Below are 21,860 nucleotides of genomic sequence, written 5' to 3'. Positions count from 1 at the left end.
CCAACCTGCATGGAATTTACAACTCCTTTCCCCACAAGAAGTCTTTTCATTGTTCCAGGACATTGAACACTATAGGCAGCACCAGTTATGTCCTGAAAAGGATAGAGTTTTCCCCAACTCATCTGAGCACTTTCATTGTTTACAAAAAAAAAAAAAAAAAAAAAAATTATATATACCTCAACAATTGCTCCCCCCTCCCTCTTTCTCATTCTACAATGGGCAGAACAGACTTCAGACAAACCTGACTTTTCATTTCACAATTAAGTCCTTTTTTTTCCCCCAAACTAATATCCCTGCAATCCATTGTACACCTTCTGCGCTGATCCTTGCTTCAATAGCTGTTTGAGACCTGTAAAAGAAGAGAAGGGAAGGAGTTACAGCACAGCACCGACAGGGCTCTGCATTCCCCATTCCCGTTACACTTTGCATCCAATTTGCAGGCACTAGCCTTCCAAGGTCCAGAACTGAACAACAGGGCTAAAGCTCTGACACCAAGAGCTTTGTTAGAAAAATAAAAACAAGGAGCAACACCTTTACTGCTGCTTGTTCAGTATTTTTAGAAGAGTAAATAGGACCAAGGCTAATAATGCTGTAACTGTGTTTTCCTATACACTCGAGGCCACGCAGCACCACGGGATCCAGGCAGAAAACTGTTGTGTTGCAAGCTCCAAATTCAGTGCTCCAAGATCTTCACAGATGGGTGACATGTGAAAAGGACCTCCAGAGGCACTTCCCTGCTGAAGCCAAAAGCAGCTCTGCCACTCTAAGCAAAACTAACAATAGCTTTTTGGTTATTTCCGAAGATTACTTCTGGCCTTGTGGAGCTTGTCTCCCCACGCTCTCTCTGCGGCCAGGAGGAAATCAGCTAGTGCAAAGTTCAGAAGGGCTACGCTGGGTTTTTCTAGTGTGCAAATTCAGGAGGAATCAACGCGAGTGATTCCGGAGCAGAGCTTCCCACGTGGTGTCTGTGGCTGCTGTCATCCAGGACAGGCAGACCCTGGAGGCAAGTGAGAAGCCAACTTGTTAKCAGAGGGCTTCAGTGCGCTACGCAAAGCTGCAGCTCTAGAGCCGCTGCTTTACAGCAGAGGCCAGCAGATCACATCCCCAGCCTGGATCCTGCCTTTGCAAAGAAAAAGCATCCCCAAAAGAGCGAAAACCTGTCCATAAAACACTTCAAARGGATTGAGTGTGCGCACGTCCTGTCAGCATTGGCTTCTTATCAGGGCATGACAATGTAAGAGAGAGTGACTCAGCCCTGAAGCCGCAGCAGCCCAATGCTGGGGTCAGTGGGGAGAGACATCTGCCCTTGCTGCTGTTTCGGGTCAAGGCTGCACGAYGTGGGCCAAGGGAGGAGGCTGCCCAGAACTCGGCTCACTCTGCTTTTCCAAAGAAATTCCAGAGACACTTTCCTTGGGAGTAACCTGAAGGGACTCCTTCTTCCGTGTCAGCCTGCACACAGGGGATTTAAAAGCTAAAAAAATTAAGCCAAGTTGCTATAAAAACACTTTTGGAAATGCCCCAGCATCAACCTTTAGAGAAGGAAGCATCCTGGCAGCTGGCTTGCACCTCAGCCTGACCCAGGGGAGGAATATGCCTCTTTTCCAGCATGTTATCTCATGGACCATCTCAGTCCAGACTGTAGCTTTTTGCTCCTGTCCTCCCCGTTAAACCATACTGGGAGCTGCTCGAGGAAGCTATGTTCCTGAAAAACAAACCTTCTTTTGTGCTGGTCACTTCTGGCTGCTCCACTTACACATACGAGTCCTTCTTCAGGAGACCCAATTAAATGATAATATCCCTCTAAACCTTGTCCTGCTTTTCTATGCTCAGCCCATTCTCACAGTACCGTCCTTTAAGATGGTCGTTTTGATGCATTAAGGCCACAGYAACCCTGTGAAAAATAAAAACCAGCCTGGAAGCAAGACCTGGAATGGACACTGCTGTCAGAGACGGCAGTGCTTCTGAACTGTTTCAGGGGAGGGGAAGGTAAGTTCACTTCCCCTCTGCAGTCAAGGAAGGGCTCAAAGCTGCTTCCTGGCTAATGTGTAAGAGGATGTTGTGCCCCAGGGCTATGGAGCTCTTGGAAAGGAAGGACATAGCTGCAGCAAGGAGTGCTCCAGCAGCCCGGCATAAAATGGGGTCAGCAACRTTCCCATTCCTCACGTTTCCAGCTAGCTGGTTCCAGGTAACTGAATCCTGACTTGAAGAACAGAGTCAGGAGCTTACAGGATATTTCGACGGATTCCCAGCACTCCAACCCCAACTCTCCGCATTTGGTTTGGCCAGGAATCCCACGGTTTGGTGTTACCAAACCCAATAYGCATACACCAGAGCCAACTCAGGTTTCCTTTTCTGCTGCTCGCAGGTTACAGAGCAACCCRTGGTCCTTTCTGCCTGCTGCTATTCCCCTAATGCTCTAGATTTAAAGCACAGGATTCAAATGCCCAAAAAGTACCATAAGCAAACACTGCTAAAGAAGAACTGGACAAGTTAAAGAAAAGAAAGTCCTTTGATCAGCAGGCAACAAGCTCCCCAATGTTAAAGCAGTAGGAAAGAGAACACATTGTTTCCCTGACTCGGTGGCTGCAGGCTGAGCGAAGGGCACCGAGCAAGAGCATCTCCTGCCTGCCCCAGAAGCTGTAAATATGRTGATGAGATTAAGAACTCGGGCCCCATGCCAAGAACACGAAAGATGTTTTGAATTCTGAGGCCTACAGTCTTGGATGCGTACGCTGAGCTGCAGCCCTGTGACATGCCTACAGCTATTCGCTTAAACGCCTCAAATCCCTGAATGTTTGGGTATATTCCCAAACACAGAAACAAAYGTGGCCGCTTACACAGTCATCCCTGCCCTAGGATGGGTGGAATCACTTCAGGATTCCGATGTTTCATACCCTCTTAAAACAGGCTCATGCCAGCACTATCATCTCCCTGTTCATGGGGTATTTGTACGGGCACGCTGGCAGTTTTAACAGAAAGATGCAGGTTTCCGTCACTGCTTTTTGCCCACAGCCTCTTCGTAAACTGCCAAGAGCAAGAGATGTATAAATGTCACTTGTAATGAGAGAAGCGGCCTTAAAAGTTTGGAGAACAGCAGCAGAGCCTGGTGGCAGGGGACATCACGCTGAAGCGGTCACTGCAGATGACCACCTCTGATGCACGTCACCTGCCAAGGCAGCAGTAACCACCTGTGGGGCTGAGACGACTCCACTCAGGGTCCGACTTCCCCTTACACACTCCTACAGTCCAGAAGAGCCTCACGTTTGCCTCCTTTCACCAAGACAGCTGTCAAAATCCAGCAAACGGCACCTTCTGAACAAGGAAGTACTATGCCTTGGCATGGTGGGAAGAAGTTCTGGGGACAGGAACCGTGCCAGGAACATCTTTGTCCCACAGCAAAAGATGGATCCCTTGATGCCTCCTCTGACACCCTGAGTACTTCAACAGAACTTCCTGAAATGGAGGAGMATGTCCAGCCACGACTCCAAGCTGGAGGATTTATTCTCCTACCAATTCCAGGATGTTTAGAAGGCTCAATCATGAGCTTCCATGCGAGCGCTACAGCTGGGCAGCAGATGTTCCCTACCAAACAGGTCTACACGTCYGTGTTGCCGCCTCCCTCCTCGCTGTGAAGTGCTAACAGAGATGGGAGAAGTAGGGAGGAACAATCCTTCTTCTAATGGTGCATGGCTCTGTTTACCCATAACAGTAAGATGCTYTTCCACCAATCTTTTCTCCAAAAAAAGTGAGAGTTTGGCCTGGAAAGGGATCCCATTCTAGCAAACGTGAAGCAGGCAGGGGCTAGCTCCACTAAGTCCTTTCCTTCAGACAGATGGCCAGCTACAAAGGAAAAGCAGGCCTGCCAAAAACTACATCCAACCTTATCTGGTTCCCTGCAGCTACAGCAGCCAAGATCRTTCACCTCCAAAAAGAAAACAAGTGAAAGTTGCTCCCAGGGCTTTGGGCAAACCACATTATGTTGTGCAATGGATACATGGACAGGAGAATCCTATTGAATCCTCATGGGCCACTACAGGCCCCTGGTCTGGTTGCACCCACTTATCAGCTTTGGTGACAGATCAGCACAACCTGCTGCCACGATGGAGTTTTAAAGCACACACCTTCCCGCTGTTCGTTTGTCAGCTGCTCTTTGGGGAACTCCACGTCAAATGTTATTATTAATGAGCCTTTGATGTTGTTGTTATCAAAATTTGGAAGGCCCTCTCCTTTCTTCCACACCTTGGCCCCAGGTTTTGTAATTTTGTCTCGAGCAATGTGAACCTAGAGACAAGAGGAATTTCAAAACAGCATTACTGTTCTGTGCACGTACCCAAATGCCCCAAAACGCCCTTTCCAACCCACTGAAAAGCTACAATTGATACTAATTTCTGGCAAAAGTCATCAACATTCACACTACTCACAACACCCAAGACAAAAAAAAAAATGTAGTAGCTGCTTTGAAAGCCTGGACTTGCATTATGTACTCCTTAGCAAAAGGCACATTGTATTGCTTTGAGAAATCTCTTTGGTTATTCAGAGTCCGCAGCAGAGGGGGATACTGAATATAACCCGCAGCTACAGASAGCCCTGCACAAAGCAGACCAGGCCGTAAGTAACCTGCAGCTCAGATTTTTTTGCCAAGAGCAGAAAAGCAAACAGCTGCCTCACCTTGTGCCCATCCAAGTGGGCAATATCCATTTCAAAGCCTGTAAGTGCCTCGACCAGCGAGACTGTCACATTTGTATACAGATCATCCCCTCTTCTTTCAAAGACTGGATGCCTGTGGGGAGAAAAAAAAAAAAAAGAAAAAAATAAAAGAAGAAAAAAAGAAAGAAATCTGAACTTTGCTTTCCCCTGACTCTTTTTGGGAAAGAGTTCAGAGAACTCGCACACTTCAGAGAAAGGAAGAATGAATGAAATCCAGCATTGTTTCCTAATTAAAATATATGCCACTAATAACCTTTCTATTTTAGTGCAATGGGTGGTGAGGCGTTGTCAGGAGGTTGTAAGGAAATATACTACTAAGAAAATTGTGAGTCACACAACAGGGAGAGATAGTAAGTTTATGGAGGGAAAAAAAGAAGTATTTTCTGACTCATGCAGGAGCTAAAACTTACTGCTGAATTCAAGCCAAAGGAAAAATAAACTARCTTCAAGGAATGTTAACAGTGGTCAGTCTGGATACTCCAGCACACTTAGGGTAAAACATTCTGCACAGCTCTAAGCACCAGACCACCACTGAGGGGTAGGTTATGTGCTAGCAAAGCAGGCAACACCAGCCAGAAAATTGCTTTAGAGCTTCATGTATAATAATCAAAGGAGTCTAACTAGGCAAGTGACTTACTTAAGAACTTTTATTCGGAAGCGCAGATCACCTGGCTCTCCATCCACATGAGGTTCGCCTGTGAAATAAGAAAAGCTCTGTTAAAAGGAGCAGCTAGAGAAATCAATAGCATACTAAAGACCTGACAAGCCTGTTCTTCACATTGGTTTCAAAAAGTCAAGATCATGGCTAAAACCTTGCTAACATCTATTCCCTTATCAAGAATCTAAGATTTTCACATTGTCTCAATGATTTTCTACTCTCTGCTCTTCTGAAAAGATTTGCCCACATGCTACAGGACACTGCCATGAAGACCAGCCTCGTGTGGCAGAAGGAGCAAGTAAAGCAGAGCAACGTGGCAGAGACCCTACACATACCTTCCCCGATGAAGGGATACTCCATTCCGTCTCTCACACCAGGCTCTATCTCCACTTCTAGCGTCCGCTCTTCATTCACAAGCCTGTAAAGGACAGAAGCAGGCAAAGGGTCGTGCTGTGTCAACAGCAGCAGGTGGTGGCACCTACTTATTTTATAATTATATGTGACTATGACGCAGTATTCCCTGCCTAGATGTTCACATTTGGGAACTGTGGGCTTGTCCATCTTTGCTTCTGTTTATGCAGATTTAATTGTGGAACTTATGCCACAATTAAATTGTTCTAGGAATAAAGAGCTTTATTGTAAGAGTAAAGATTGCCTGCTTGGAAACGGCAAGCTTCTCCAAACTTACTTGTAGTACAGGYACTTTCCCCCACCTAGTGGCAGACTTTGATTAGACACACTGCAGTAAAGACTCACTTGACATTGGGACATTCATCACAAACTACTTCTTGAGTCATCTGGAAACGGCCAGGGCCCAGCTGGGTGGTTCTCATCTCCTGCCGACAATTGCATTTCCGCTTGCCAGGTGCCTGTCTTGCCACGGGCTTGTTTCGAACAACCTGTGTGAGAGAAAGAACGGCTGCATTTATCCCACTGTAAAATACGACACTGCTATATTTGATAGCCGATAAATACAGCTAGCAAAAGCAAAATGCACCATCTGTTTGCTAGGGACGTAACCCAGAAAGTTGCTTTTAAATATTTGGCTGTATAGAGAGGACATTAAAACGCACAATGCRACTTTACAAGAAAGGCTGAAAACACAAGAATTAAGCCATGTGCCTGCGGRGGGACTAGTAATGTCTTTTTCAAGCAGGCTACTGCAAGGAGGGAGCAGCTAAGAACTAGCAACTCTTAAACCGTAATAATTATCACAAGACACATCTCTTTGAAGGCAAACTTTATACATTAAAAGATGAATAAATATTATTGTTTCTTCAGTTAAGTACTAGCAAATACTCTCACAACATCTGCTCTCATTGCCAGGTACTCAGAAAACAAGTGTCTATTTTAGTACCACTTTTTTCAGAAAACATCATTTCAATCAGCCACCAGGCCAGCAATTCTCAAAATTAAGAGCACACTGAGGAGACTAAGACATAGSAAAGCAAACTTACTTCCACAAAGTTTCCTGAATAAACCTCCTCCAAGGTAACTTCCAGGTCCACGATGATGTCGCTTCCTCGGGGAATGTTTCTGTCTTGCTGGCGAGGATTCCCTCCAAACATGAATCCAAAGTCCCCAAAAAAGCTACAGAGCAAAAGACACCTATTAGTCCGGAAAGAAATTCCCACCAGACAAGACTTTGCTGCACAGAGCAATGGGCTGCAGCCTGGGACAAGAGTGATGAGAAAACAACTCTGCAGTAAACTTGAACGGTCTTCCTCAAAACAGCCCCGCGGACAGACCCTTCTCACCTGGAAGGATCATAGCACCTTACTGAATTATGCTAGGGAATTTGTTCCCAGCCAAAATTAATGATGTTAAACAAACTGAGCAACATGCAACAAGCTCCACAGCTGCTCTGTTGTATTTATCAGCGCAGCACTGGCTCGTAAGAGAAAAAGGACCCCCAAAGTGCACTCATGACCTGTGACAATGGATTAAACGTCAATGGCACACAGGAACCGAACAGGCAGAAGAGGRCGAGAGGTCAGCAGATACGGTCAGAACTCTGAGCACAGAACATCCAGCAGGGACAAGGCCTCCTTACTGCGAGAAGATGTCTCCATGGGAGCTCTGGTGCCCGTCTTTCAGCCCCTCTTCACCGTACGCATCGTACTGCTTCCTCTTCTCCTCGTCTGACAGCACCTGGGCATGCGGAAGGCAAAGGGACAAGGAATTTAGCGATGTCTCAACCAGGTTACCTCCAAAGGCAGTAACTTTGTGATAGCAGGAATGGGGTCCTCATTCCTGAGCGGCAGCAAGGAGTAACTGCAGCACTGAGGCAGAATTAAGTATCCTAACACACATGTCCTTTCTCAGCACAGGTCTTTGCTCCGCCCTCCGGGGATCATGAGGTTTCAGGATCAGATTCAGYTCTGGTTTTTCCCCAACCTGACCTACTGACTATGTTTTCGGAGACTAGAATCGCCAGGGCAGCTCCCAGAAGGCTCGAGCAGAAACACGTGGGGAAGCAGCTCTGCCAGCTGAAGGACGACGCTTCGCTTAATGTAGTATCTTCTATTAAAACTATTAACGCGTTATTTGTACAGTAGCAAAAAAAAAAATAAAAATTCCTCATGCATGTATGATTCACTGCTACATTTTTCCCCAGCACCTTAATAGGCCCAGAAAGAGGCAAGCTGAAAACCTTTCACGCGAGCCAGAATCACCCACAGTCCATCTACACGCTCCGATTTGGTTTCTTCTGCAGCTCTCTTTCTTCCCCTGTGTTCTCCACACGCCAAACCATCCCCAAACARCAAAAAACCCTTGAACCCGCTGTCTTTACCTTCCGCCAGGGCGATGCCTGGATGCTGGCGGAGGTGTTTGGATGCTGAGAGGGGACRCCGAGACTTTCCTCCAGCAAAACAAGCTCCCTAAGCGCACGGGGCCCTTCACGGCAGCGGGCTGAGGCCACGGCTTTGCCCGGGGGGGCCTCACCTCGTAGGCAGCACCCAGGTCCTGGAACCTCTCCTGCGCGCGGGGGTCGTCGGGGTTGCGGTCGGGGTGCAGCTGCAGCGCCAGTTTGCGGTAGGCCTTCTTGATGTCCTTCACGGAGGCGCCGCGGGACACCCCCAGGATCTTGTAGAAGTCCCTCCTGTGACACGGGGTGAGGGGGACACCGGCCCCGTCAGCACCGGGGGGGGGGGGCATGCGCAGGGCGAGGTGAAGCGGGGGTAACGCGGCCCCCTGAGGACTCACCCGGCGGCGGCCTGGCCGCCCACGCAGAGCAGCAGGAGGCAGAGGCGGCCGAGCGAGGCGGGGGACATGGCGGCGCTCTCTACCCGCGGCCCGCAGCGCCGCGGCCGCCCGCGCCGCTCACCATCGAGACGGAGCCGAGGCCGCCGCCCAATGGGAGCGCGGCGCCCCGCCCCCTGCGCGCCGCCAGCCAATGGCGCGCGCACACTTCACCACCGCCTCGGCGCTGTCGGCCAATCGAGGGCCGCGGCATCAGCTCCCGGCGATCGGGAGAGAGTCGCCGGCGCGGCGGAAACTGTCGAGCGCGAGGGTGGGACCTGCCGCGGGCGGGGGGACCAATCAGGAGGCGCGGTGCTCGGGACGGCCAATGGCGGGCGGCTCCTGGGCCACGGAGCGGGCGGCGCGCGGCGGCGGCGCTCGTGTGGGCCCGCGCCATGGCGGAGGCCGCGGCGGGCCCGGCGCGGCTGTGGGCGAGGACGGAGCCGTTTCTGCTGGGGGCGCTGCGCGCGCCGCCGCCCGCCAGGCTGGGCCGCCACTACCTGCGCAAGATGGCGGCGTACGCGCGGGCGCGGCGCGGCTGCTTCCCGCGGCTGCGCTGGCCGCGGTGGCGCCACATCGCGTGCGGGAAGCTGCAGCTCCCCGCCAGCCTCGCCTGGCTCTACTTCGAGCTCTTCCTCAGCCTGCGCCGCCGGCACCGCTGGGACGAGGCCGAGGCGGCGGCCTGCGGCGGCGCCGAAGAGCTCGAGCGGCAGCGCAGCCAGGCAGGCACCCCCTTTCCCGAGGGAAATTCCCGTGATTTCGCTTCCCGTCGCACTCTGTCCGCCTCTAACCCGCCGTTTCTCCCTGCTTGCCCAGCTCTCGGTGGACACGCTGCAGTTCCTGCTCTTCCTCTACGTGCAGCAGCTCAACAAGGTGTCCCTGCGCGCCTCGCTCGTGGGTGATGAATGGCCCAGCCCCAGGGCCAGGGCTCCCAGCCTGGCTGGCAAAGCCCACGGCCAACACAAGGTATTTGGCTGGTGCCTGCGGGCTCCAGGGGCGTTGGGAAGGGTGCACAGCCCCGCCTGGTGCACGCCTGCAAAGTTGGCATCCAGTCTGAGTCGTTTTTCTAAGCCTTGGGGAAATACTAAGGGTTTTAGAGCAGCGTTTATGTAAATATTGCTGTATCTTTGCAGAGGTGACTGGCTGCTCAACTGCATGTAAACAGCATGAGCGTGACACCATCCTGCATCAGGTGTTCCTAAATAAATAGACAGGAGTTATCAGTCCCAGCTCGTGGTCTGCTGTGTGTGTGAGAGCTAATCGCAGACTGTCAGCAATGTTAGAAAGGCCAGCAGGAAACCTCAGCACATTTCTGTCCCGGCTGTGACATTAAGAGCCATGTGACRCAGTGACCTGGAGTTCAGAATGAAGGGGCGTTTGGTAACTTTAAAAGACTTAATAAATGTTTCTTGGTTTGATTTGGGAGTGCAGACTGGCTGTAGCCGCGGGCAGAAGGAGAGAACGGTGCGTTTCTCTTGCTTTCGTTCTTTTAGAGCCACCGTGATTCTAGGGCAAGCAAAGAATCCTGTGTAATGTCGATGGGACTCGTCAAGATTTGGGAGAACTCATCTTATTCTTGTTTGTTCTTCCCTCTCGCTCAGAACTGGAATGATCAGGACCACCAAGTATTCGTGCAGAGCCACCTCTCGGATATGCTGGAGCTGCTGCTGGATCCGGAGCAGCTCCCTGCCTCCTTCCACTCCACGCATAGTCYTCTAGTGTCCTGTGAAGCTGTCCGTGCCCTCAGCTTCCTTATTGAAGGCACTGTGAACAACTCGGGGACTGTCCATCCTCTGCACGAGCTTGCTCTCTGGCAACCCTTTCATGGGGAAAATGGCTACTCGAAGATCACCAAAGGCTTCTCCTTCACCAAGCTGGAGAGTTGGATACGCTCATGCCTCACGACAAACCCCTTTGGGATGACTGCGTGCCTCAGGTCTGGGAGGAAACTTGCCTGGGCACAGCAAGGTACCACAAGCTGCTTCTCAGCCTGAGCTCCTTGTCCTGAGTGGGGTTCTGAATAAGTAGTGATCTGTCTCTGGGTGCTCGGGTGTTGGTGGCGAAGCTGAGGAGTGATGTGGACTCTGAGTGGACTCCCAGTCCTGTGTCTGCAAAGATGTGCAGTGGAGTTAGACCCCTCTCAGCTTAGAGGGGAAAAATAAGGTTAGTGTTTTGTTTATGCTAGTCAGAGTGGCAGCGTGTTAGATGGGACAGCAAAGTTGCATTGGTGGTGGTATGGCTGGTGTATGAGACGACAGAGTTGGACAGTTCTTTCAAAGCTGATGCTTTTCTTGTGTGGCTGCTAGATGATGGTGGCTAGCGAACCATTCTGTTCTTGTCAAGTGTCTCCTGTAACTTCCTTTGCAGTTGAGGGCACAACCAGAAGAGCCAAGATTGCCTGCCATGCCCATGGCATCCCGGAGGTGTTCCCCATGGTGATCATGAGCCAGGTGTACAAACAGACGCTGGCCAAGAGCTCTGACACCTTGGTGGGGGCTCATGTAAGAATTCATCGCTGTAATGAGTCTTTCCTTTACCTCCTGTCCCCTCTGAGGTGAGTTTTTGTTCTCCTGTGCCACAGCCAGGTATCATTTAACAGGTCAGTTTAAGTGCTAAGTTGTAGTGGGATGTGCCAAGCAGTTGGAAGGGTCCAGATTTTGGTCTTTTTGCCTCACAGTGTCTTCCCTCGCTCTTTGCCAGATCTGTGACCATTGAGAAGTGCCGGAATAGCACTTTCATTCTTGGCCCTGTGCAGACCTCTGTCCACGTCCACAGCTGCGACAATGTCAAGGTCATTGCTGTTTGCCATCGTTTGTCTCTCTCTTCCACCACAGGCTGTACTTTTTACATTCTCACACCTACGCAGCCTCTCATCCTCTCGGGGAACCAAGCAGTCAGCTTGGCTCCTTTCCACACCCATTACCCCATGCTAGAAGACCACATGGCTCAGGCGGGCCTGGCCACGCTGCCCAACTACTGGGACAGCCCGATGCTGGTGTGCAAAGAGAGCAGCAATGAGAGCACCTTTCGCCTCCTGCCACCCTCGGAGTTTTACACCTTTGTGATTCCCTTTGAGATGGAAGGAGACACGACAGAAACACCGGGAGGTCTGCCCAATGCCTACCAGATGGCCCTGAGCCAGCGGGAGCAGAAGGTACAGAACTGGCAGAAAACTGTCAAGGAGGCAGGCCTGACCAAGTGAGTACRGCGTCCTGGCAGGAGTTGAATGTGAGAGTTGTGTTGAAGCTTGGCGCTGCAAACGGAAGCTTCTCCTGAGGTGGTTTCACAAAAGTGCTTGGGAAATAGGCTGGTTCGAGAGAGCTGCATCTCACAGGTTGTTCCTAGCCTGCTAGGGATTAGTTATCCTGATCTCTGGTGCTATAGCAGTGAGAGAAATAATGTTCAGAGCTGTGAGAGTAGGCGACTTGTCTCATGAAATCCATGAGCAAGAAAGAGTTCTGGGGCAGGATTGTCGTCGGGATGGAGGGTGGCTGAGCATAGTWATCCAGCAGTGATGATCAAAGTGTAAAAACCTTCCAGTCCCTAAGGGCAACAGAGAGGAAAGCTGGAAATTAAGCTCTTATACTCGAATCATCTGCCCTGTTCCTCGTTACCCTCATTTAAGGCACTTTTTGCTTCTCTAGCTKTTGTCTTCCATGCCAGGGCTACTGCTTTTTACCTCGGAGTTTTTTCTGGGCAGAAACTTAATGTTTGGTAGTAGAGGTGATCTGCTTAGATTTAACATCCTCTTCACAATCGCAGGAGCTGAGAGCTCAATGCTGCAGTGACTTATTTCATAAGAGGAGAACTACATAAATTCTAGAAGCTTTTTGAAAAGAAATTGGCCAACAAACAGTGAAATAATTATTTTAGCCTCCCCTGCAGGCTGCTACAGAGACAAGTAGGAAGCTTAGAGCAGACACAATACCATCTGTTTAAAAAGAACAAGTGSTTTGGGAAGACTCCTAGAAGAAAAAATTGCCATGCTTGACTAGTGAGGTTGAAAGAGACTTAGACATAAGCAGACATCCTTCAAAAAGTTGAAGTTATCTGTGTTGGGGAAAGCGCGGGAGAGAATAATGTAAACCCTGCCAGGCTAAATGTAAAATGTACTGTAAGGCAGGACCAGTAAGAGAGCTTGAGGAACAACTTACACAAGCATAAAATCCTGTTTATTCTTTTTCCAAACCCATCAGACAAAGTCTTTCAGGGTCAGTGGAAGATCAAAGCGTATAATAAGCCCTTGGAAAAGATAAAACTAGAGGAGAAGAAACACGTGGCTSTCTTTGTGTTCGCATTCACCAGGGAGGAATTTAGGGTAGTTCCTATCCTAGAACCCTTCTTTCTGGGGACGTGTCAGAGAGTGGCTCAAAAGGAAGTGATAGTATGAGAGCAAATCGTCATGATAAACCAGAGCAAATGTTCTTTACCGAAACGATCCAGAAGAACTTGAGAAGAAAATAACCATTTAACTGTAGTTTGTAATCTCTTCCTTAAACTGCACTGGTACTTGAGGGCTAGCACTGCTTTTCTTCTTTCCCAGAGGAAAAATTCCTTTACGGAGGAATCTGGGGAGTGGATACAGACTTGCAAACCTGCAATCTATGCTATGCTCATGGGCAAAGGACAATCAAAACATAATCACTGGCCACATGGATGTGCAATGTGCTATAGAGAAATCAATGTAGTTTTTATAAAGGGAGGTCGAGGTCATGCCTCACTGAAAGCAATAGATGTATGGAGTAGGTCTTATCCCCCTCCGTCATGGAAGGGATATTTAAGAAGCCTTACAAAAGAAGTACTAATTATCAGTCATGAGATTCTGTTTGAGGTGCCCGACCATTTAGCTCATCTATGGTCTTGTGACCAAAGAGAGATTTAGAAACATAACAGTCTCTGAATAAATGTCACCTCTGCGTGTTGCACTGCTGATACTCTTCTGGGTTTCAGACAGCAGAGGAAGAAATTCCAAGTGCTGGTGGAAAACAAATTTTACGAATGGCTGGTGCAAACAGGGAAYCGTCAGCAGCTGGATAGCCTTGTCCCCCCTGCAGTAGGCTCCAAGCAGGCGGCAGGATAGCGTCGCGTTGCTGGACTACRAAAGGAAAAGAAGGGTGAGTAAGGGGCCTGTTCAAATTTGCAGTCAAAACCATTTAAAAATGCATTCTCTGTGTGCTCCAGCTTCCATCTCCTCTGTATATGTGCAGTTTGATTTCTTAGGAACTTAYGTATATGACTGCAGACATATTGTATGCAAGCTGATGTTAAATCTTACTTGAYCAGCTTTGCTTTTGAAGAAGGTGCCTATTAATGTCAGTACTTACCTGTCTCTTTCTGCTCCAGAAGAGAATTAAAGTAGACTCATATAATTCTTAATATGTAGCCTGTCCCTCTCTTCCAAAGGGGAAGTAGTTTGGGAATCGGGGCTAGGTCCTTTTTATACTGTTATGCCATGTATTTCAAGCTATTAGAACACTAGTTATTCTTTAGTCTTAGATCTGTAGTCTTAGAATTGCAGTCTTTGAATTATAGTCTTAGCTAGTAATGGCTTTGTTGGTGCAAATAAAACTTGCTTTGCTTTGTTACAGAGTTCTGGGAGGAGACGGAGATGTCCTGAAAACAGTTCTCACAAATGCTTTGCAGCCATCCTAGCTGGATATCCTTGATGTGGATTTGATGCCCAGCCTCAGCGTGGGTTGGACTCTTTGGTCACTTCAGGATTTTTAATCCCTTTGGCTTTCTCAGGAATGTGCTATAGCTATTCTCTTGATAACCAGGGAAGTGTATGTTACTAGAGGGTGCTGAACACGTTTGCCTGCCTCTTGCTGCAGGTGCTGCAGTTGGGAGGCAATTGTGGGCTGTGTCCTTGGTGTGCACCTATCCAGGTGTGAAGCTGGATATAAAGTCCTGGCTGGCTGTCACCTGCAGCTCTACGGTACAAGACAGTTGCCTYGTTTTTATATGTGTGAAAAACAGATGTTTGATTTTATGTTTTGTGAATGAAATTCAATAGATTTTCTTTTTTAATGTGAAGATGGCACTTAGATTTTTGTGGCATTACCTTTCTTAYAAAGTTTGGTTTGTTTTGACAAATGTCAATAAAAGAATTGTCACATAAGTCTGGCATATGTTCTGGGGAAAAGATTTTAACTTGGCTTGTTAACAGGTCCCAATATCTTTATTGCCATAATAAAATGGGAGCCTCTGAGCTGAGAGAAAGCCTGAAGAGCTGTGGAGCTGAGGATTTTGAAGGGTACCCTAACACATCACTTTTATAAAGACAAAGTATTGTTTATATCAAAAAAAAAAAAAAAATTCCTTGTAAAGAGTGGGAATCCTGTTCTCATTTTGTGCTACTAGCCACTGACCTAGTTTAGAACCTAATTTAGAAGGCCAGAAAAGCAATGGCCCTGTATGGATAACCAAGGACAGCGCCAGCATGTGGCTTGTGAAGAGCTATCTTAATTGAGGAAAATAGTGGGATTCAGTACTCAGGTGTACAAATTGTATAAAATTATGTACTTTGTAAGTGTATATATACACATAAGTAGTATATATTTAATATGTATGTATATAAAATTATATACTGCATTCACGTTTCATTCTCTAGGACAAATGTTTTAGTTGTAATTCCATCTGACTTTTTTATACTTACATGAAATTGTATAACTTGATCCTTAAAGCACTAAGGCAAGACTAGGCAAATTTTATATTGAAGTATTTATAGTTTATCGCTACGCTGGCAGRGGTGTCTGTGTAGGACACGGGGCAGTAGTTGCCCAGCTGTAGCTGCAGATGCTGCTTGATGATATTTGCTTGCTTTTTGTGATGATTGTACTTGATGAAGATCTACTGATGTTTTTTTTCCCCCCCACCCCATAGATGTGGTCTTTCACTTGTAGCTGGTAGTGCTGTCCAGACCACTTAGTTCTCATTAATGAAATGCAGAGCTTTGTTTTACTGCTTTTTAGCAAATATAACAATTATACTAAATTCATCTGATAACACATCCTTTGAGCTTGGAAACTGTCCCAAACACTTAGAAGAAATTGGAATTTTTCCAGGACTGATCCACTGCTGTGGTTTTAGGTTAGGAATCAAGAGGCTGACCTTGATTTGTTGAACCAGCTTCTAAAGGAGTGACATGCAAAGTGACCGCATCGGAGCTTGGAGATGTCCTAAAGAACTTGCTCTCAGGAGCTCTGAGCAATAGCACTAGATATTCAAAACACCTGGAAGTGGAAGGAAACTAGATGCTTCTGAGCTGCTTTCTATCTCTGGTTGTATCTAAGCGCTGCAGGAAGCTGCAGTCAGTAGCCTTGTGGCAGTGTACGGTAGATTTGTGGTTGAGTTTGCCTGTTCTGTCAGGTTTTTAAGATTCACTTGCCTTTGTTTCCCTAAGCCTTTGTTTGGCACAGTGAATAGTGTTTTTCACAACGCCCAGGCCCTGGGGTCATGGACCAGAAAAAGCATCACTTCTGCTGCTCCTTGCCCAGTGGGCTGCAGGGTGCATTGGAGAAGGAACCCTTTTAAGCAGCAGGCAGTGCTGTAAGAGTTCCGAGTTACATTAATGACACTGGCTAATTTTACCAAAAGTTTGGGCACGTTCTTCATTATTTCATGCCTGAAATCATCCCCTTGTGAGCCAGGAATGCTTTTTTTTTTTTTTACCCCCTTCTGTCAGCCACTGCCAAGAGCAATGTGGCCCAGCTGAGGATGTGCTGTGCAAATATGCAGCCTCTTTACTGCATAGCTGTTTTTATGAGCTCTTGAAGCAGAGTTTGTGCTTTGCAAAGCCTTCAGATCCAAGTATGCATTTCCTGTTTCCTAGCTACATCCTTCATTGCTTGGGAATGTTCTCTGTTAATATCGAGCCCTAAAACAAACAGGGACGGGCCGTTTTAGAGCTGACTAGGGTGCCTTCTTGTTTATTGTGCTTACAAGGAAGAAAGCAGCCAAAATGCCACCCTCCGACCCCCAGGACTTGGCAGGGGGCTGGGTGTTTTGAGTGTGTTTGGCAGAGTTTTGGTGTCCTGACTCAGCAAACGGTAACAAAGAGAGGATGGCAGAGCCTTCCTTTATTCCATAATCCTGTTTGTTTTTCTGGAAACTGGCTATAGCCTCAGAATCACTGACTCAATTTTTGGATCCTATTCTCATGACAAAGCGGCTGTCTGGTTTAAAATGAGCCCATTATAAAAAGGGTGCTGCGCTTCCTGACTGTTTATAACAGCTTCTGACATTCCTCTAGCAGTGTGGAGTTGGGCTTGAACGGAAAATGTTCAGAGCTGGCCCCAAGGTAAGTGTATTTGCAGTCTGTGAAGGATAGCCTTTCAATGAAGGGGCACAACTACAACTTCTGCTTCCAAATGCAGGAGGTGTAGGAGGAGTTAGGAATACAGATTATTTTTTCAGCTGTGAGTGTGATGAGCAACGGTTGCAGGAAGCAATCCTGTGGAAGGCTCTGCAGCGGGGAGCTGAGTTCCAACAGCAGCTGCCACCAACCTGTTGGTAGGCAAAGGCTGCACTGTGCCTTCTGTGGCAGGCACGTGTTAGGGAGAAGTGAATGGTTTTCCATTGCATTAGTTTCCTTGCATTACATTCTCCTTAACCTGTGGAGAGGAGAGAGCCAAGGGAGCAGAAAGCTCAGAGGCAGAGCAGTCTTGAAGGCACGGGCTCGTGTTATGAAGGATTTGGGTTCAGTCTCTGCTTTATTGCATATTTACCTGGGATTTTGGTTCAGGGTGACCTGTCATTTTGGAGATGTCTTTAGAAACCGAGTGTGGTGTATAACTTCCTTCCAATACAGTAGTTGTTAGACCCAAAGTGACAAGAGCCACGTGTTGCATTAAAGAAGAGTTTGGGAATGTAACCAGTCCACGTTCAGTTCCCCTATCTACTTGAAGATACTTCACCTACTGCTTCTCTTTCCTGATGAAAATGGTATGTGCTGTGTGACCAGGCTACAGCCAGCAAAACATTCAAGATGCCTTAGGTCAATGAGAATGCAAATCTCAGTGGTCCCTTGTGCCATGCTCTTGCTTGACAGATTTCAAAGGAAAAACAAAAGGACAAAGAATTGAACGTGCTATTTCTTTCTACCTAAGCAAGTGATACGCCTTAAAAAGGAGTCACTGCCCACCTGTACTGTTTCCTTAGTAAGCAGAGGGCACTACCACACTGTGCTGTTCCCACTTACAAGTTAATGTGTAACACAAGTGATGTTGGGAAGAAAGATGATGACTGTTAAGAGGTGTCCAAGTTAGCAAGAGCATTGCAGTTGTGTAAGGAAGATCTGTTCTCTACCTCTTAAGTCCCCGAGCAGAGTTTGGGCAGTAACGGGATGATGCTGTAAGTGCTTGATGGCTTTGCTGAGGGAAGGCGATTTGTGTCTGAGCAAGATTTGGCTGAAAGGAACTGATGAATCTGGAAATGAAATCTGTAATTCACCTGTCATCATCCTGCAGGTGAAAAACATCTGTCCAATCTGCTTGTGCCTGTGCCATTGGAGTAAAGCTGAGGAGCACTGAGCCTGAACAGCTCTGCTACCTGAAATGGAGTGAAGGGAGGTGTGTGCAACAAACTRTGGTGGAGAATGGGTGGGGAGAAGCCATCTCCTTAAGTTGTCTGCTAAATGCTCTAAGAAAACAAACTATAATTTTCAGTTGTTTGATGTTCTTTGGCCAGGCCTTTAATGTCTTCTTGGATATCTTTGTCTGTGCGTCCTTTTAGGGAAATWATCCTCCAGGAAACACAGATGGCTTTGCCAAACTCAAGTTCAGTTGTGTTAGCCAGTGTGGGAACGTGCATCAAACGAATCTTTCTTTCAGTTGACTAAATTAAAGTCAGCTTAAGCGATGAAGCATAGTTGATGATGCATCTGTGGAGGATGACAACTGAGCTGTGAAGAGGGGCATCCTTGTATACAGCTCTGCGGAGGGTGTTGCTTGCTTGCTGTGATTTCCTTGGCCTTTTACCACCTTTATTTATTTGCAGGAAAGATGGTAATGATCTGCCCAGCCTCCATTGCAGTGAACACGGGCATAGCTTGCTCAGGAGAGGCACGAGGACAAGTTGCTTTGTACGTTCACGCTCCTTCATAATGAGAAATCAGTCTCTGGAAAGTAAGGAACACAAACCCAAGGACAAATTCTCTGGCATGGTTAGTCCAGCTTCTCAGATGTCTGCTCAGGGTGGTGGGGACACAGTGCCCTGTTGGCTTTGGTAAAAGCTATGTGGAAGGAAAAGAAGTGAGCAGGTTGTCCTGCATATTGGTAACACTTTTGCTATTGCTCGACTTTGCAGTATGGCAAGACGAGTGAGAGATATAGTCAGACATCCTTATTCCAAAGACCAACTCTTGATGAGTAATTAATGCTTGGAAGAGTCTAGAAACGGTATTGTACAAGCAACTGGCCTGGCTTTGAGACTTGGCAGTACCCAGTAAAGGATCTCCAAGGATGGCATGAAGAACATGCACATCACTTTGCCGCATCTGGCTGGGTTGTTTGGGCAACGGACATGTATTTGCTCACCAACTCTCAAGATCTCTTTGAAACGAGCAGGAAAAACAAGGTCCTAAATGAAGCACATTTTAATCAGGTGTCTGGCTGTTGGCACCTCTTTAGCAAGAAGTGTGGTGATGGTTTAGCAATTTGTCAACTATAACCCAAACTTGCAGCAACAACAACAACGAAGCGCCGGAACACGACAAGCCAATTGCAGATGTCATCCTTGGATATACAGAGAACTGTGCCATCCGGAAGAGTGTAATGCTCCTTTTGCTTTTCTGGGCACTTTAAAGGCTTAGGTGGAGCATGTTGTTTGCTTTTTGGCATGGCCTTTAGAGAAAGCAAAGCTATGGGTTGATAAAGTGGTGGACAAGGAGAGCAATTGCAGGGCTAGAAAGCATGACCCATGAAAAGAGACCTCACCACCCCGTATCAGTCAAGATCTATCTGCAAATACTTGGTTTGTGAAAAAGGAACAGTTACAGCATTTGTGTTAACCACTTAGGATTTCCTTAGCTCTGCCTCAGCAGCTATTGTTGTAGAGAGTGTAGAAAGGAAATAAAACAGACTACCTTCACAGCAAGCACATAAAAAGACTTTACCAAGGGAGTTTTGGGTTTGGAAGGCARGTGAGAATGGCAAGGAGTTGATGGCAATGTGGAGTGTAGGGGCCAGGCTGATGGGTCTTCAGCCTGGGTTAGTTTGGATGCAGCTAGTCCTATTCTGCTATGGCACTTCAGGACTTCCTGATGTCTCCTGAGGGCTCCATTTTCAATATTTCTGGTCTGTTCCAGCTGTTCTYTCTGCAAGGACTAATCCTGTAGTCTCCTGGGCAGTCTGAGAGAAATGGAAACATCAGCAAAGAAGCCTGATGCTTTGGGCAGAGGTCCTTCTCTGTGTGGTGTCCTCTCCTCTCTCTGTACAGTGGGATGAGGAGCCTCCCTGCTTTCCCTCCTCTGCTTGTGTTGCAGGTCACCTTCTATGAAGACAGGAACTTCCTAGGCCGTTATTATGAATGTGACAGTGACTGCCCTGATTTTCACACCTACCTGAACCGCTGTAACTCCATCCGGGTGGAAGGGGGAACCTGGGTAGCTTACGAGAGGCCCAACTTTGCTGGGAACATGTACGTTCTGACCCACGGGGAATATCCTGACTACCACTACTGGATGGGCCTTAACGATCGTCTGGGCTCATGCAAAACCATCCAGATAGTAAGTGTGGATGGTTCTCAAGGGGCAGCTTAATTTATGTGTCTATCATGTCTATTCAGCACGCTTGCAAGTGGCACCCTTCTTTGTGGGGACCTGTAAGATCCTATGGAGATGTGAGCTCTGCTCTGGGGAAGTTGAGGTGTTTCCACTCTTGTTCACCATGGGGAGAAGCAGCTTCCAGCAGAGTGGTTTCACCCCCAGGTTTCCCCAGAAGCTTGATTGTCCAGGCAAGTGACTCTATGAACCTCTGGCATTACTGAGGGCACTGCTGGTGCTGTGGTCCCTACTGCTCTTGGCAGAGAGAAGGGACAGGTTGCTCAGTTTCCACAAAGATCTCCAAGGAGAAGCTCTCTCCTCTCTCCCCATCTCCATTGCTGAGCTTTCTGCTAGAACAGAGTGTTTTGGCTACTTTTCCCATGGGAAACAGAAGTCACCCCCTCCAGTTCAGACTTCCTCAGGGAATGGAGATGCTTTGTAGGACTGGAGTCGCTTGGCCTAGCCAAGTCCAGGTTTTAATCCCTGCCGAGAYAGGCACTTCATGTGCCTCTAGCAAGTCATGGCTCTGTTCTGACTCTGGCAGAAATAGCATCAACATGAGGAGAGTTGCTCCCAAAGCAGGCCTGGAGTGACCAGGGTTGAGGCCCTCCTTGGGCCACACTTGGGACAGAACTGGGTGTGCAGAGGGTCAGTCCTGCCTTCCCCCTGCTGAGGGCCAACAGCTGGTGTGGGGATCCTGGTGCTGGCAGGTCTCCCTGTGAGGGTGTGCTTTTATCCTCCCTTGGGTGAAACGCCACRTGCGTAAGCGTTGCCCATGGCGGGCTGCTCCCCCTTGGTGCGTCTGTGACTCTGTTCCCCTGTTTTCAGCCAGGTGGAGGCCGGGGCCACATTCAGGTCTTCGAGAAGGGTGACTTCGGCGGGCAGATGTTCGAAGCCACTGAGGACTGCCCCTCGGTCATGGAGGAGTGGCGCCTGCGTGAGATCCACGCCTGCAGGGTGCTCGAGGGTGTCTGGGTCTTTTACGAGCACCCCAACTACCGGGGCCGCCAGTACCTGCTGCCCAAGGGCGAGTACCGCAAGCCGGTTGACTGGGGTGCCGGCACTGCTGCCATCCAGTCCTTCCGCAACATTGCCGAGTGAAGGCCCGTGGGAGCAGGACCAGGGCCACCTGGCACTCAATAAAGCTATGGAATCGCTTCCTTGGACCTCTCCTTATTCCCAGGCTCTTGTAGGCCCTGACAGGGCAACCACTGCAACCAATCCAAGCTCCAGGCCCATTTTGTCCAGTGCCGCTAGATGTCAGGCTGGGCCTGCGTGCGCGGCCGTATCCGTCTCCCCGCCGGGCACCCCGGGGACCAGCAGCCTCTTTGCATATCAAGCACAGGGGCCGGGGGACTCGGGGATAATGATATTGGATGCAGGAGCAGAGCCCTTGCGGCCGGGCTCTGCAGCCCCCTCCCGTGTGATGTATGAGGTAATTAGGGAGCGGGAAGGCAGGTTAAGTGACGCTTGTCAAAGCGCAGCGGAGCC

The 21,860-nt window shown here is 48.4% G+C and overlaps 3 protein-coding genes across 3 annotated transcripts; 2 read left to right on the top strand and 1 right to left on the bottom strand.

Annotated features, from left to right (window-relative positions):
• Window positions 1-157: 157 nt before the first annotated feature.
• Window positions 158-8,645, bottom strand: DNAJB11 (DnaJ heat shock protein family (Hsp40) member B11). The gene is made up of 10 exons (XM_026036412.1): window positions 8,573-8,645; window positions 8,312-8,468; window positions 7,419-7,516; window positions 6,823-6,955; window positions 6,122-6,264; window positions 5,701-5,783; window positions 5,345-5,402; window positions 4,669-4,780; window positions 4,122-4,281; window positions 158-349 (listed from the first exon to the last, which is right to left on the bottom strand). The coding sequence occupies exons 1-10, from the start codon at window positions 8,638-8,640 to the stop codon at window positions 285-287; spliced, it is 1,077 nt and encodes a 358-aa protein (XP_025892197.1). The 5' UTR covers window positions 8,641-8,645; the 3' UTR covers window positions 158-284.
• Window positions 8,646-9,392: 747 nt separating this feature from the next.
• TBCCD1 (TBCC domain containing 1) lies at window positions 9,393-14,587 on the top strand. Its single transcript, XM_026036422.1, has 6 exons — window positions 9,393-9,574; window positions 10,210-10,576; window positions 10,976-11,162; window positions 11,309-11,806; window positions 13,559-13,722; window positions 14,197-14,587. Exons 2-5 carry the CDS (start codon window positions 10,261-10,263, stop codon window positions 13,686-13,688), a joined length of 1,131 nt encoding a protein of 376 aa, XP_025892207.1. The 5' UTR covers window positions 9,393-9,574; window positions 10,210-10,260; the 3' UTR covers window positions 13,689-13,722; window positions 14,197-14,587.
• A 2,299-nt stretch (window positions 14,588-16,886) lies between these two features.
• Window positions 16,887-21,470, top strand: CRYGS (crystallin gamma S). Its single transcript, XM_026036404.1, has 3 exons — window positions 16,887-16,907; window positions 20,091-20,333; window positions 21,198-21,470. Exons 1-3 carry the CDS (start codon window positions 16,887-16,889, stop codon window positions 21,468-21,470), a joined length of 537 nt encoding a protein of 178 aa, XP_025892189.1.
• Window positions 21,471-21,860: the final 390 nt, after the last annotated feature.

Source organism: Nothoprocta perdicaria, unplaced genomic scaffold, assembly GCF_003342845.1.
Source record: "Nothoprocta perdicaria isolate Ctin4 unplaced genomic scaffold, notPer1 scaffold_177, whole genome shotgun sequence".
Lineage (NCBI taxonomy): Eukaryota > Metazoa > Chordata > Aves > Tinamiformes > Tinamidae > Nothoprocta > Nothoprocta perdicaria.
Note: the sequence above shows the minus strand (reverse complement) of the source record. Positions and strands in the feature narration are given on the sequence as shown.